The following is a 14,635-nucleotide window of genomic DNA, read 5'->3' on the forward strand; positions in this document are numbered from 1 at the left end:
CACGCCGTCAGCAAACTTGTTGCTTTGAAACACGTTTTCGCTTGCAGAACTGAAATGAATGCAGAGCAGTTCTTTTTCCCATCCTATTGGAGGAAAATACATTTCTAGGTGAGGAAAATGGTTTTAGAGTCTTCAGATGAATGGGAGCGCCTAAATAAAATTGAAACATAAAAGTGCAGCAACCGTGGAGCTGGTGTGAACTAAGCTAGTTGTAAAGACCTTATCGAAACATCCCCAGAGCACTGTCTTGGAGGAGGATGCCTTCTTCCTGGCATTTGAACCGATTTGTTTCTTCTTCTCAGTCAGGCTGTTGTTTTCCTTGTAGTTATTAGATAGCAGAGGGGCAGAAAGTAACTCCAGATCTATTACTTACTTACATATGCTTGCATCGTCATATAAATATGCACGTATGCATCATTTTTCCTTTCCCCCTTTCTGAAATGTATAATTATCAGTGGATCTCTTTTGTTTGCAGGGGGGTCTCTCACTATCCCTTGGTGGGGTCCCCTCCAGTATGTACTGTTTAATAAACACTGCAATGAAGCCTTGATTATTTGCTTTTGGGTCTCGCATTTTGATTCTACACAACAGTCCTTTATTTTTAAACCTACATCCAATATAGATCGCATATGTACTTGCCCGCAATGTATTTTTCTTTAATGTGCTGTTCAGCCCTGGCTGATGAAAGGAGAAAGAGAGAGGAAAAAAATCCCATCAAACAGCCAATTCAGGGTTTAAGATTTATTTAAAAAAAAAAAAAATCTGCCACGACAGATCGGAGAGATCTCTCAGGGAGATAGTGAGCAATTCCAGGTTTCAACCTTGTTATGGCTCCGATGTTTCCTCTAGCAGGGATGTGAACCACTTTTCTTGCAGAATCCTTTTTGACAGAGGAAAGCGGGTCTCATACAGAGAAGAAATGGAGGGGGGTGGTGGTATTAAGGGGGAAAGTATTCCTTTTTTCCTTTCAAACTGCAGCTGCAAAAAACTCTCAGTTGGCAGAGAAAGGCCCTCCATGAGCAGAGCTCCCTGGATTCTCCCGCTTCTGCCCAAGGTCCCTGGGATGAGGAGGGTGTCCAGTCCAACCCGGTGGCTCAATTCTTCTTGCTCTTGGGGGTGTCATACTTCCTCTTACTCGAGTACCACAGCAGCAACGGAATGCCGATGGAAGGCAGAGTCATGACCCCAAAGGCTGCCCAGTCCAGCTTTACAAATGGGTGGAAGCAAAGGAGTGAGCGTGAGAGAAACTGAGACCAGTTTACCCACCCACCTGGTCTGCTATTAGCAGAGGCTTCTCGGGGGAGGACCATTTACACGAGCGTGGTGCTCCAGTCCCAGAACTTTCTGGTGTTCTCCTGGGATGGCTGGTTTGGCACATTTGGAAAGAAAAACAGCTTTCTGGAGAATACCCAGGTTTTGTACACCAAACACTACTCAGATATTCCCAGCTATGGGATTTAGCAGTCTAAGAGTGAATCAGATTACTTACAAAGTGTGGCGAAAACCTCCTGTCGAATTCGCGCTGGGCCAGGATCCCTCCTTGCCCTGGGGCACTGGTGAAGCCAACCTAGCAAGAAAGATTGAGAGGGGTCTTGATTTATGGGATCCCTGCAGGCCAGGACCCCAAAACTCTGTCCCCAAATCACCAAAGAGCTCACCAAGATTCCTGTCCCCAAACTCACTGACCTGCTTCCCTTGGATTAGATCAGTGTTTCCCAACGTTGGCAACTTTAAGACATGCGGACTTCAACTCCCAGAATTCCCCAGCCAGTCAATCCCAAATTCCAATAAATCTCCTATTGCTGCCTCAGTTTGGGATGACAAGGTGGCATAACATGAAAAAAGGAAAGACCCAGCAGCCCTGCTTCCCTTGCCAGAAAACAAAATGCTAAAGGAGAATTTATTCCTGGAGCTGGGCAAGATCCAGGTTAGAGAGGCAGAGAATCTGTGCCCAAGCAAGCATTGCCGGGCTACAATTTCTAGCGTTATTCCCTCTTGGCCACAATGGCTGAGGCTGCTGGGAAGGGTCGCTCAGCATCATTTGGAGTCCACTCATCATTGCAGGAGGGAGGCCAAAAAGTCAAATAGGATGGTCTAGAAACATAGCGAAACTCATTCAATATCCCCCAATACCGTGAATTCAGCAGGCAATTTTCATAGGGGAAATAGGAATCATCAACCCAGCCAATTTACAGAGGAGTCAGAATGAGCTTCCTACAGCATTGTGGGTCAAGACTTGGCATGCACAGAATCCTTTCCAAGTTCCATGCACAAATTATAGAATTAGGGGAAGAAAAGGCCACTGGCAACTTCAAATACTGCATTATCAAAATATTGTAACATCAAATATTGCTTGAGTAACCAATATTAGAATAAATATTGCCTAAGACGTAACTAATTAACTTAATAAGTGTACACCTGCAGACTGTGGCCTCAGGCCAAGGCACCTGTGACTTACCACCACCTGTCCCCCCTCCTGCACCAGGTAAGTGATTGTGGCTGATGTGAAGTTGAAGTAGCCAGCCTTCAGCGGCCTGAGGACCACAGTGTGGGACACGTTGCTAGCCCTGAGCAATTCAATGCTAAGGAAGCCAATCACATGGGTGAAAGCAGCAGAAAAAAGTGCTTTGGGATACAGGCAGTCCTTAACCTATGACTATTTGGTCAGCGACTGTTCCAAGTTATGACAGCTGAATGAATGGTGGTTACGACCAGTCCACAGAGTTCCAGCCATCCCAGCACCCCCGTGGTCAAGTGATTGGGATCTGGGCGCTTGGCAACCTGTTCGCGGTTACGACCAGTTGCCAAGCGCCCACGACCATGCGATCGCCATTTGCAACCTTTCCTGCCAGTTTCCCCAGAAAGTCAATGGGGAAGCTGGCAGGGAAGTTAGCAAGTCACTGGGATAAGTCTCCCGCACCCACACTCCCTCCCTGACCTGCATAGTGCCTCTCACACACCTCCTTCCACCCCAGCACACCCTCTTGCTCCGTGCCCCGCCCGGCAGCAGCCACTTACTTGCCTGCCAGCCTGGGACTTGCAACTTCCTGCCGGCTTCCCCACTCACTTTGGTTATGGGAAGCCAGTAGGAAGTGCCCCAATTACTGTCATAAGTCGAGGACTACCTGTACTGTTACTCATGTGAGCCTAGTCAATAGGATCTTATTCCAAAAAGCACTGCTTAAGTGAATCAGGACTTGATGTATCTGGTAGGAATACAACCAAATGACTCAAAGATTGGGCTGCTCACTGAAAACCAGCAAAATCCAACATCCATTCATGTAAACATCAGGGATATGTTTGGGATCAACTTAAGTGAAAAGGCTGTACATGCCTTGTGACAGCATCTTTCCACACTGGCCATGTTCACATAGGAAGCTTAACCAGCTGCTGAATTCCCACACTATGCTGGAATATGTCAGCCCCTCAAACAGACCAGACCAGGAAACCAAGGCCACGTAGGTTAGTGCTACAGGTGGTCCTCAACCTACAACGGCAATTCAGACCGGAATTTCTGTTGCTAAGCAATGTGGTCGTAAAGTGCAACTACACTGCTTAGCGACAGCAATCCATGCAGTCCTGGTTGCCATCGTTAACTGAATCCCATGGTCGTTAGATGAGGCAACTTCCTGCCAGCTTTCCACAATCAAAGTTGTTTGGCATCCAAATTGAATCAAATAAATAAAAGTCAATCCGGGGTCCTCCAGAAAAGGATACGGTGCAATCCTGTCCCACTTCACGTTGAGCATCCCAGAGACGATGCCAAAGTCTTCTGGGGGGAAAGAGTCGTCTGACAATTCGACTTCTAAGGCAGCGCTAAACCCCCCAGCAGGGAAAGGAAGGAGACAGCAGGAACACAGCATTATTTCACGGTCTGACAATGGGAAGGTGGGGTTGGGGTAGATTTTGCAACATGCGTTGCCCCTCTATGTCACGTCTAAGACTGAATGGAGTTTGCACTCCAAATCAGTTACTATGACTTGATGAGTTAAAGCAAAGCGAGTGGCCAAAAAGTTTCCCCTTTAAAACAGCCAGTACAGGCAGTCCACATATCCCAGCCCTCTAGGAATTGCAGCATTCCCAGAAAGAAAAGTGGCAACATCCCCTTGACCCCTCTGGATGTACCTGGAACCAACATTGTAGATACTGTACTGCAAAGTGAGATCTCGGCCCTCTACTGCATATCTGTTCAGAAGAGCCTTGGAGGCCAGGAGCCTGGCCCCTTCCTCACAGCGGGCCGAAGAGAAGATGACCAGGAAGGCAAGAAACAGCAGCTTCATCTGGAAGGAACAAGAACGGGATGAGTACATTCCTGGAGAAAACAGAAAAACACTGCCAAACTTCCAGGACTGAGACCCTGATCACTTACAGAGAAGCAGCAGAGTACTGATCTATTTTTAGCCACAGCAGGTGGCTGCAGGTTCAGACCTTGTTAGTACTTGGATGAGAGACCACTAGGAAATCCCAGGGCTCTGAGGCTAGACTGGGAAATCCCAAAAACATCCTGGAAGAGCGCAGTTGCAGTCTACTTCCCCATCGTCGCCAAGAAAGCTACAGGATATACCCATAGGATTAAGCTCAATTTAAAGGAGACTTTACTTTTATACAGGTGGCAGCGCTTAACCATTCTTGGCCGATCTCAGAAAATTATATGAGGTTGGGTCTAATTAGGGCTTGGATGGGAGGCAATCACGAGATCTCAGGGCTATAGGCTAGAGTAGGAAGCCGAAAAAAACATGATGAGTTTTAGAGGCTGGTTTATAGAGAAAGGGGTGCGGTGTGGGATGAGGAGATACTTGGTTTTATTTTAAGCGATAGTGATAAGTTGTTAATGTTGATTATACTTGCTGGTGATGAAGGAGGAGGTTTCTTCTTTTTTCTGTTCTCTTTTTTTACTTTTTCTGCATTTTTTAGTAATTTTTTTCTTTTATGTATTTTTATACTATGTAGATTGCATAACATAATTTTCGATGAAATTATCATTAAAAAGAAAGAAAAAACATCCTAGGGTAAGTCAACCCAAGCTCTTTCCACACCGTTGCCAAAAAATGTCATCTGGGGGGAGGTCTGCCTCGAGAAGGCTGTCTCTGGGAGGAGGGGAGCAAGGGCTGCCAAGCAGAAAGGATGCAGGAGAGGAGGGCGGGAGGGAGGGAAAGCCATCGCCTGCTGAAGGAATACGGAATGCCAGGCCGCTCCCCCAACAGAAGAAACTCTGAATTAATTGCAGGGGACGAGCATCACATTTGCCCGTGCGAAAAAAGCTTCGGAAGGAAGAAAACACTTTGCTGTAGCTTTCAAGAGCTACACGCGTTTTCATAAAAGAGGATCCCCTTTTCCCTTCTTTTCACGTGCTGTGTCTGTACCTCAGTTAATTCCACCCATCCACGTTTTGATCAAGACCTCGCCGCCCGGCTAAGCAAAGACGAAAATCGCCGCTCAGCCTCGAACGAATCTCCGACTTCACGGACGGCGAAGCGTTTCTAGGGCCGCCCGAGCGCCAGCGGGCGAAAGCGCCCCGGCCTCGCCAGGAACTCCGGCAGCAGAAGCGGGGGGGGGGGGCGGCCCCCTCCGCCCCCGCCCCGGAGGCCGGCTGGGGACCATGGGAGCTGTAGTCCTGCCCCGGCAGAGGCTCGGACGGCGGGGGAGCGTGGCAGCGTTCGCGCAGCACCCCCGCGCCAAGAGACCCCCCCGCTTCGTCCCCCCAGAAAGCCCCCCTCCCCAATGTGCACCGCCTGACCGGAGTCTCCGCCTTCTGCCCCGCCAATCTCCCCTCCCCAGAATAACCTCCTCGGCCGCGCGGCCCCCACCTCTGCTCCGCAGCTGCCAGCAGAACGGAAGGGAACGTCAGCGCTGGGCAACCTCCGGCGCGCGGCTCGAGTCCCGCCCCCGGAGCGCCACGCGCTTCCCCCTCCGCCGCCGGGCCTCCTGGGATACGTAGTCTTCGGGCCAGCGCCCGCTCCTGCCCGGCCGCGGAGAACTCGGGACGGCGCCTCCCGCGGCGCGAGGAGGAGGAGGAGGAGGAGGAGGAGGCGGCGGCTCTCCCCGAAACCGGAGGCGGTTCTGGTTTCTGAAAGCAGTTTTACTCCCTCAAAATGAAAACTTAGCCGTTGAAAGAAAAAAACAAAACCCCCCAAAGTGCAAAGAACTGAAAATCAGTGCCTTGAAACGCAGACCGTAAAATCGCTGTTGGCTGACAAGGGCACCGGTTTTCTACACGTTTTGAAGGAACGACGCTGCTTTCGCTCCCCTACCCCAGCGCTCCCTTGCGCCGCTGAAAGGCATTTCCCCAACGGGAAGCAAAGGGGCGAACACCTCAGTGGCCTTCCAGGCTGCGTTCACACGTGCCAGAGCTGGGTCGCTCGCGGCTTGTGCTGCTGCGGCTGCCCCGCCAGGCCTGCCTGTTGTTTGGGCGCTGCGTGTTTCCGAAATGGAGGAATTCTCCGGCACTAACCCAGCAAGGGATCCCGTGCCTCTGGGGTCACGGGGGGGGGGGGGGATCTCTGGCGAAGGAAGGAAACAGCCACAGGGCAGCGTTATAAGGAGCGCTTTATTTGCGTGGCGCTGGCTGCACGGCCAGTCAGTCCCCAGCCCCGAAATCTTGCATCCTGGGTGCTGCTGCCTCCCGGAGGGCGTCTGTACGGGGCTGGCGGCTGCTCGGAGACGGCCTGCGCTGTGGAGGGGGCGAGGGCACTCCCTACTAGCTGACGGGGTGCGGGGAGGAGGCCGGGTCCCTCGGGGTGTGCTGCTCCAGCTGGCCCCGGAGCTCTCCGTTCTGCCTGTCCTGCTGGGAGAGGAGGAGGTTCACGGACTCCCGGATGTCCTCCAGCAGGGCCAGCTGCTCCTGCGCGATCTGGGTCTGCACCTGCATGTTGTTGTGCAGGCACTCAAGGAGGCCGAAGCACTCCTGCGGCTGGTGGTCGGGAGCTGGAAAAGAGGAGACAGGGCGGGGGCCAGGCAAAGGATGACTGGCTGCGGCCGCCCCTTCCCGAGAAGGCACCCCCTTGGCTCCACCTCGGGCAACAAAGTCAGAGCCGTCAGCTCTGGAGCTTTTCCAAACGGTACATAATGCTAAGCCATGGTTTGCTGAATGTCACAGAAGCCTAATTTGCATAACGTTAAGCTATAATGTGGTTACTCTGGGCTTTGTGTGATCTCTGAGTCCAGCTATAATGGCTTAGGGATGTGTGCAAACCAGTCAAGGGAGGGAGAGAGAGAAAGAATCGACTGTCGAGAACGTTTGTAGCTCGGGACTGAACATCTGGGTTCTTGAGTTCTCTGAGCCTGGTGGTTTGCTTGCTGACGTTTCATTGCCCCGCTAGGTAACTTCGTCGGTGCTGGTGCAGGGGAGTTTGCCGGCTGCTGGTATATGGCAGCTTGGCCTGCCACTCGTGGTTCGGCTGGGTTTCTTCCTTCATGGTTCCTTGTTTAGGGGACTGCAGGAAAGCCACCAGGCTCAGAGAACAGCGAGAACCGAGGCCTCCCCCGCATATGCAACCAGTTCAAAAGAGAATCCTTGGCTGGTTGGTGAGGCTTATTTCCCTGGGCCTAACGGTGTGGCTAGTTTCAGGTGGCACACAAGGCCAAAATCAAACAAACCACCTTGAAACTTAAACTTATGTGTTAGCCAGGCCATTCCAGTGACTGCTTTTCATGCCATGCTACACTTTTTTGCTTTGAACATGAACATGTAAATGAAGCCTAGTCTAGTTCACACATGCCGTAAGTCATGGTTTACAAACTAACAACTGAGTTCACTGTAGCAAAACAAACAATCACATGATGGTTTAGTATCATGTGCAAACCATTGCACGTGATACTAAATTAATCTCCCCCATTGGGGGGAGATGGGCGGTCGAAAAATTTAATAAATAAATAAACAAACAAACCCTTGGCTGCATTCACTCACTGTGCTAACATGGTTTGTGGAACAGGCCACACTTAGCTGAGTTCTTACAACACAATAAGCTGTAAGCCTGATTTTTAAGCCATAGTGGCTGTGTCCATGCAGATGGGAAGCCAAGGCCATGTTATGATTTAGTTTAGTGTGTGAATGAAGTGATGCTTTGCACGCCTTCCTGAACCTGTTCCCAGCAGACCATCAGGCTACAACCCCCATCATCCTCAGGCTGAGCTAACCTGGCCAGTCTGAAGACAGACAGCGCTGCGTCATTCCCCAGCCCTCCGTCCAAAGCTTGACCTTTAAGAGCAGCTTATAAATGCAAATGTGTCTGTCATACTTTGGGCTCGACTTGCATTCCCACTGCTGAAGAGGCTAGCCACCACTGTGTTCTGTCTGCCAGGATTTCAGCTACCCGCACACACACGGAGGACAATCCTTACAAAAATGTCGCCTTCCTTTCCCCGTCCGTGTGGCCTGGGTGTAAGGCAGGACTGGACTGGGCCTCCACTGAGTTGAGGGGAGTTCTAGAAAACTGGGGGAGGGCTTCGCAGGACATAAAGGCTTAAAAGAAGTGGCTGGAGGGCCTTCGAAGTCTTCTCCTGTTTAGAGAGAGAAAGGAGGCAAGAATAAGACCAAGCGTGATGCTGCTAAAAACTCGAAGCCTTCCAAGTGTGGGGGAGAAATCCCTGGCTTGGGAAAAGATGTGCTAAACCAGGATATGCTTTGCTTAATTTTAGCTTAGCCTAATGTGCAAATATAGGCAAATTGTGGTTTATTTAGCAAGCTAATCAGGGTTTAGCACAATTAGTGAGTCCAATAAAAATAGCGTTCCTGGCCAGGATTTTCAGAATCCTGTCATTTCATCATTACATTCTCACTTGACTGAATGGCTTTTTTGGTCCTTACACCAGAGATGTCCACAAGGGGGTCAAAAATATCAAGAGGGCAGCCACAACCAATCAAAACTGCCATTTTGACTTTTCTGACCCCCCTCCCCCCCAGATGCCCTGGTTTACACGTATTGAACCCTTAGGTTTCAAAAGGCCTTGACTGATGGTTACCTTTTCAGTAACAGCAGCCTAGGAAGGCATGTTTGGCTCCTCTTAGTACACTTCAGAAGACCAGAAACCACTTTTTTTGCCTCTCACTTTTCATCTTGTTTCATTTAGGTCATTAAACTGCATTTGGTGACTTTCAAAAAAAATTTTTTCCCCAAACATTGTCTCTATCACCTTGAGAACCTTGTCACAGATGGATGGCGTGACAGACAGACAAACGGAGGAATCAACCAGCCAGGGACACTACGCAATGAGAATACACAGTGCGGAAGAAAGCGCCAGATGTCAAGGAAGAGGCCTTTCCTCCTAGCAGAGTGAAAACAGAGACTGCCTCTTAAGATGGATCTTGCCACTTCCAACTTCTATAAAAATAACACGGGTGCCTAGAGGGTAGGGTCAAAAAAGTCAACATGGTGGCTGCAATGGTGCAAAAACCAGGCAGAGTTTTGATCACACTGTCATGGCTGCCAGGCTGACTTTGCTGATCCTACCCTGCAAACACGCCTGAAAAATAAGAATTATGATCAAAAACAAAATGCCTGATTTCAAAGTTGGTGGGAATATCTCAGTTTTAACTTTGGCTTGTTGAAGGTTTTGTTCACAATGCCTTCATTTACTCTACCCTTCCCCAAACAAGTCATTGGGTGGGCTGCAAATCCAAAGATCTACAGCAGTGTTTCTCAGTTTCCCACCTCATGCCAGCTGGGGAATTCTGGGACTTGAAGTCCAGACATCTTAAAAGTTCCCAAGGTTGAGAAACACCAATCTACAATATCCTGGCCCCAGGCTGGGGAAGGCCTGCAGTTCCAGGATTCACTCATTGGCTGTGCTTGCACAGAACAGAGAGACCTTAAGGAACTGTTCAGCCAAGCATGAGAGGTGAATCCTGATGGGTTAGTTTGTAGTCTGGTTTCTTCCTCACAATTGTTAGATTTAGACACTGTCTCAAAATGGTGCACATGGGATTCTGATTTTTCCCCATAACAACAATCCACTGAGGTAGAAAAGTTGCTATGCCAAGAAATTCCCGCTGGGTCAAAGACACAGCAATAAGAGCTGTGCAGCTTCTGAACTACAGTTCAGTTGCAAATACCTGCTGTCAATCAATCCTGTTCAACACAAGTACAGGTAGTCCCCGGGTTAACAACAACGGGGTTAAGGATGACCCATAGTTAAGAACGGAGCCTACTGTAGCAAAATTTGAGTTAAATACACAATACTACTTATACAGTATTATACAATAATACTGTTCCAGCTTACATACAAATCAGACTTAAGGACAGATCTTGGGAATGGAACTCATTCTTAAACTGGGGACTACCTGTAAACAGCATGGCCTGGTGGTGGTTTTAATTAAAAGCTAACAAAACTGGAGGCCTTTAAGGCTGCAGGCCAATATGCATTTTCCTGGGGGAAAAACCCAGGCGCATCTCCGATTTCAAAAGAAAACTTTCTCAGGTGTCACTTAACATTCTTCCCTTGAGATCGATCAGTTCCGCTGGGACTAAGAGTTGCACTTAGCTGTTATGCCTCTAACAGCACCTGGATCTCCAGACACAAGAAACCTGGCTACCAACTCCTGCAGGTCAAACTGCTGCAACAATCAGAGAGTTCTCAATAACAAAAGCAGCTTTCAGTTGCAAATCTATTAATACAGAACAAAACTTGAAACACTTACGTGGGGCTTGCGAAGATCTTCTTGGGGTACCTGGAAATAAACAGTAATCGTTGTTCGTGCTTGCACTGCTCTTCTTATTGATTTGGTAGATATTTTTATTTTGCCATAAACAGAGATGAACAACATAAAAACATTAGTGCTTTTCCACTAATTGGCTTCCTAAAAGCAATGTGAATTAAAACACGGACATTCAGATGGTCAGTTGTAAGGCCCTGCTTTGCACGCAGAAAGGTTCTCTTTCTCTGGCATCTCTTTGTGGAGAGAGAGAAAAGCACCAATCTGCAGATGACACCCTACTTTGGAAAGCAGGTGGGTAACATGTAGGCGTACTTTGCTAGAAATCTCACCGCCTTTCTAGGAACATTATCCAGCATCAACAGGCACACTGTGCTAAGCCATTATTTATTAACTGTGGTTTACTGAAGAAATCACAAAAGGCTGCACTTGCACAACATTCTAAGCCAGAAACTGCAGTTCACAATGAGTGGCTGGGTGCAGACATCATGCTAAGCCATAATCAAACTCAGAGACTTTCAGTTATGCAAACTCAGGCTAGGTTCAGTGCACAAGGAAGATCTACTGGTTCTGGTATGTTAAACCCAGCCACTGTGCTTGGAAGCCAGGCTTTACAGCATAGCCGATAACATTAACTCAGCCACTGGCTTATTCAACAAATCATTGTTAAAGTAAACCTGGTTAGGGTGATGTGGGAGTAAACCCACTGAGAGAGCTTTGTAGTTTCTCATCTGCAGCCTTGTTCACCTCCATCTCCACCTTCTGCAACCTGGTGGCCTCCAGTGGTGTGGGACTTTGCTTCTCCTCCTCCTCCTCCACTCAAGGTGACCTTGCCCACACTGGTTGGGGAACATGGGAATTGAAGTCCAAGGCCTCCAGCAGATGTCAGGTTGGGAGTGGCCTGGGTGGGAGACAGGCCACATGGCCCACTGACCTATCCTCTCCTGGGGTGCATAATTCACCTGGACAACTTCCTTTGTCTAAGCCGGCGTTTCTCAAGCTTGGGAACTTTAAGATGTGTGGACTTCAACGCCCAGAATTCCCCAGCCAGCATGGGGAGTTGAAGTTCACACACCTTAAAGTTCCCAAGCTTGAGAAACACTGGTCTAAGCATTTGCTCACAGGAAAGAGGGTCAGGGGAGGCCCACCTACTTTTCCGATGCTGTTTCTCCTCCTGGGGGTTTAAGTCTGGCTCCATCCGAACAGGACTGGAACTCATGCCTAGAAAAAGGAGAGCCATCCAATGAAGATAAGGAGCAGGAAATGTCAGCAGCAGCCTCTGTGGGGAGGACAGGGGAAAGACAAAACCAGAAGAAAATTCCCAAACCAGAGAACAAGCTCCCCTCTGATATGCCCTGGAAAGGCTCCGCTTCTTAGCTCAAGCCAAAGAAAGACGAGCATTCCAAAAAGGGATCCTCAGAGGCAGAGTCTCCTGGGGGACCAAAGGGAAGACTACTGGGAAGCATCAACCTGAAATCTTCTGGACGGCTCCCTTCCATTTGTCTCCCCTCCACCCCAGGACCCATCTCCCGCATTTGCACCCTATCAGGCAAAGGCCACCCTACTTGCTAATCCGTACTGTGCCCTCTCCTAAGCCAGGGGCGGGCGATTTGTGGCCTTCATCATTCTCTTGCATGGTAGCTTCCAAAATCTCTCACCACTGGCCATGCTGGGTGGGCTATCCACTGGTTGTCTATCCCTAAGATAAGCCCTGAGGCAACTAGTCTGGTGGGGGCTTGGCATGTGATATGTGCCAGCCCCTGGGATCGGTAATTCATAAGTTATGGTTTAGCAAAGTGCATGAACTGAGATCTCTATGGTATATTTGATAAATGGATCTTCCTCATCTTCGGCATCATCCAGATATATGATCCAACTCCCAGAATTCTCAGCAGTGGCTAAGCAGGCTAGGAAATTCTGGGAGGCAAACTGGGACTTCTGGGTAATGAACTATGGTTAAACATACAACAGCTTAGTATAACGTGTGAGCTTGGCCATTTCCTTTCCTTTGTCTTTTGAGATGAGTTCCTGGTCCTCATTTCCCACCTGAGAGTTTAAAGTTCAATCCCAGGATTGGGAAAAGCTAAAGAACCTGTTTTATACTGGGTCAGGTCAGCAGGTCAGCTATCTCAGACTTGTCTCCAGAACAGAGGAGAAGCCCCACAGCTATCAGGCTCCAGGGGTCTCTTCTTCACCTCCTCTCACAAAACAACAAACAAAAAGTTAATACAACTACATGAGAGGAACTCATTCTCCAAAACACCTGAAGTGATTATTTATTCACACTTAGTTTGGAACTACAGGTAGATCTCATTTAGCAACCTTTTGCAGTTATGATAGGGATGAAAAAGTAACCTTATGACCAATTCTTGCATTTACAAACTTTGCAGGTCTGTAAAGCCAAGGAGAGCTGAAGTAAGATCGTAAGCACAGTCATGGTTTCACTTGGCAACCGCTTCGCTTAACAACCAAGTTGACGGTCTCAATTGTGCTCGCTAAACAAGGACTACCTTTATTGTTTCAGTGGTACACAACTTTGGGGGAGGCCAAGTTTTGCACTGATCTGTGCCACCCAGAGCCTTTTTGGAATTGAGCAGCATATAAATTGCAATAATAACTGAATAAATAATTGAACTGCAGGCTGGAAAGCTGCTCCCTCCCAATTGGATTTAATTTACCTTAAACTTAATTACTTATTAATTTATATCCTGCTTTTTCTCCCAGGATCATAGAATCCTTCACAGGGACTTTGTACCTAGTCCTTGGACCACCTGCACTGCCCTTCTCTGAACCTGTCCCAAAATGGGATTGGATTATTTGTGGTTCAGCAGATTGACCCCCATCTCAGGTTGTATGAAACACTTTAAACTTTAAAATTTTTACCTCTTTGGGCATCCTGGGTTATGGAAATACAGGAGTCACATTGTTAACCTGAATTAAGTGTGTGATGTAAATCCAGCCTAAGGATATGAAAGCAGGATAGATGGGCAGGTGAGAAGATGCAGTCTGTCTTACTTCTGAACTCAAGATGTTGCACGACAGGCTTACCCATACTTAAATGAACTATGCTTACTGAATCAATCCAATTACTGTATCTGGATCTGTCTGACACACTAAACCTCAGACCAACCACACCGGCTGAGCTTTCTACAACACAGGGCAGGTGGTTCATGGCTCAGCGTCCCACAAAGGCAGCCAGATTTCGTCTGAATCTTTTTGAGGTGTGATGCCGAGAACTGGCAGCCCTATCAGACTGCTTGTGTCCAGCGTGTGGTCAACAGGGTGTTCAGTATTCAACTTGTTCCAATTTGACAAAAGCAAACAGAAGCTTTTTAGAGGGTTGGAATCGACAACATGAGTTGCGCATCTGGCAGCCTGCAAGAAAGCCAGAGAAAACTCCCGAACTTAATCCGGGTTTCTCACGGCGCTCACGACCTATTCTGCACTTTAGAACAGAGGGCACGTGTCAGGACAAGGAGCGAACTACAGTTCCCATCATGCCTCCTGGCATGAAGGGCGGGGCTCGGCCGGGAGCACTGTGACTCGGCCCGAAGGCCAGACCGCAATCCCCACGACGTTCCTGCGGCGAAAGACACACGTAAATGCCGTGCCCCGGCTTAGGCGAGGCAGAATTTCGCCGTCTTTTGGAGGTTTCCCCCAAACTCGCCTCTGGGCTGCGGTCGGTCGGGAACGGAGCGCGACAAGAGCTGCAGCGGCCGCCGCTGTCGTGAAGACTTCATCCACCTAACCGCTGCCCGCCGCTAATGCGCACGCGCGTTTTGCCTTCCCTGCCCTTCAACGTTCCACCTCCCGCGCAGGCGCCGTACCGCAGCCAACTCCACCTTGTGCGCAGGCGCAGCTGAGTGAGAAGGGAAGGGATGCGCATGCGTACTGTCTTTCTCCTGTGGCGCCCTGCCCAAGCACGCTTGCCGAGGAGGAAGGAGGCGGAGAATAAGCCGTTGTTCTCTCAACGTACCTTGCTGT

The 14,635-nt window shown here is 49.1% G+C and overlaps 2 protein-coding genes across 4 annotated transcripts; both read right to left on the reverse strand.

The window, feature by feature from the left end:
* Positions 1–749: 749 nt before the first annotated feature.
* On the reverse strand, positions 750–5,964 carry SSR2 (signal sequence receptor subunit 2). Of its 2 annotated transcripts, none has more exons than XM_088151060.1 (6): positions 5,808–5,964; positions 4,126–4,280; positions 3,718–3,816; positions 2,459–2,567; positions 1,490–1,567; positions 750–1,205 (listed from the first exon to the last, which is right to left on the reverse strand). In XM_088151060.1, the coding sequence occupies exons 2-6, from the start codon at positions 4,278–4,280 to the stop codon at positions 1,095–1,097; spliced, it is 552 nt and encodes a 183-aa protein (XP_088007186.1). In that variant the 5' UTR covers positions 5,808–5,964; the 3' UTR covers positions 750–1,094. The 2 variants fall into 2 exon arrangements, with proteins under 2 accessions (XP_088007186.1, XP_088007187.1); XM_088151061.1 differs by having other exon boundaries at positions 5,785–5,832.
* Positions 5,965–6,530: 566 nt separating this feature from the next.
* On the reverse strand, positions 6,531–14,453 carry TSACC (TSSK6 activating cochaperone). Of its 2 annotated transcripts, XM_088151059.1 has the most exons (6): positions 14,319–14,416; positions 13,535–13,611; positions 11,804–11,872; positions 10,637–10,666; positions 8,341–8,499; positions 6,531–6,924 (listed from the first exon to the last, which is right to left on the reverse strand). In XM_088151059.1, the coding sequence occupies exons 3-6, from the start codon at positions 11,868–11,870 to the stop codon at positions 6,698–6,700; spliced, it is 483 nt and encodes a 160-aa protein (XP_088007185.1). In that variant the 5' UTR covers positions 11,871–11,872; positions 13,535–13,611; positions 14,319–14,416; the 3' UTR covers positions 6,531–6,697. The 2 variants fall into 2 exon arrangements, with proteins under 2 accessions (XP_088007185.1, XP_025028608.1); XM_025172840.2 differs by lacking the exon at positions 13,535–13,611 and having other exon boundaries at positions 14,319–14,453.
* Between the last annotated feature and the right edge of the window lie 182 nt (positions 14,454–14,635).

This window comes from Python bivittatus, unplaced genomic scaffold (genome assembly GCF_059951505.1).
Source record: "Python bivittatus isolate LINGU-HERP-01145 unplaced genomic scaffold, Pbiv_v1 ctg000660_np1212, whole genome shotgun sequence".
Lineage (NCBI taxonomy): Eukaryota > Metazoa > Chordata > Lepidosauria > Squamata > Pythonidae > Python > Python bivittatus.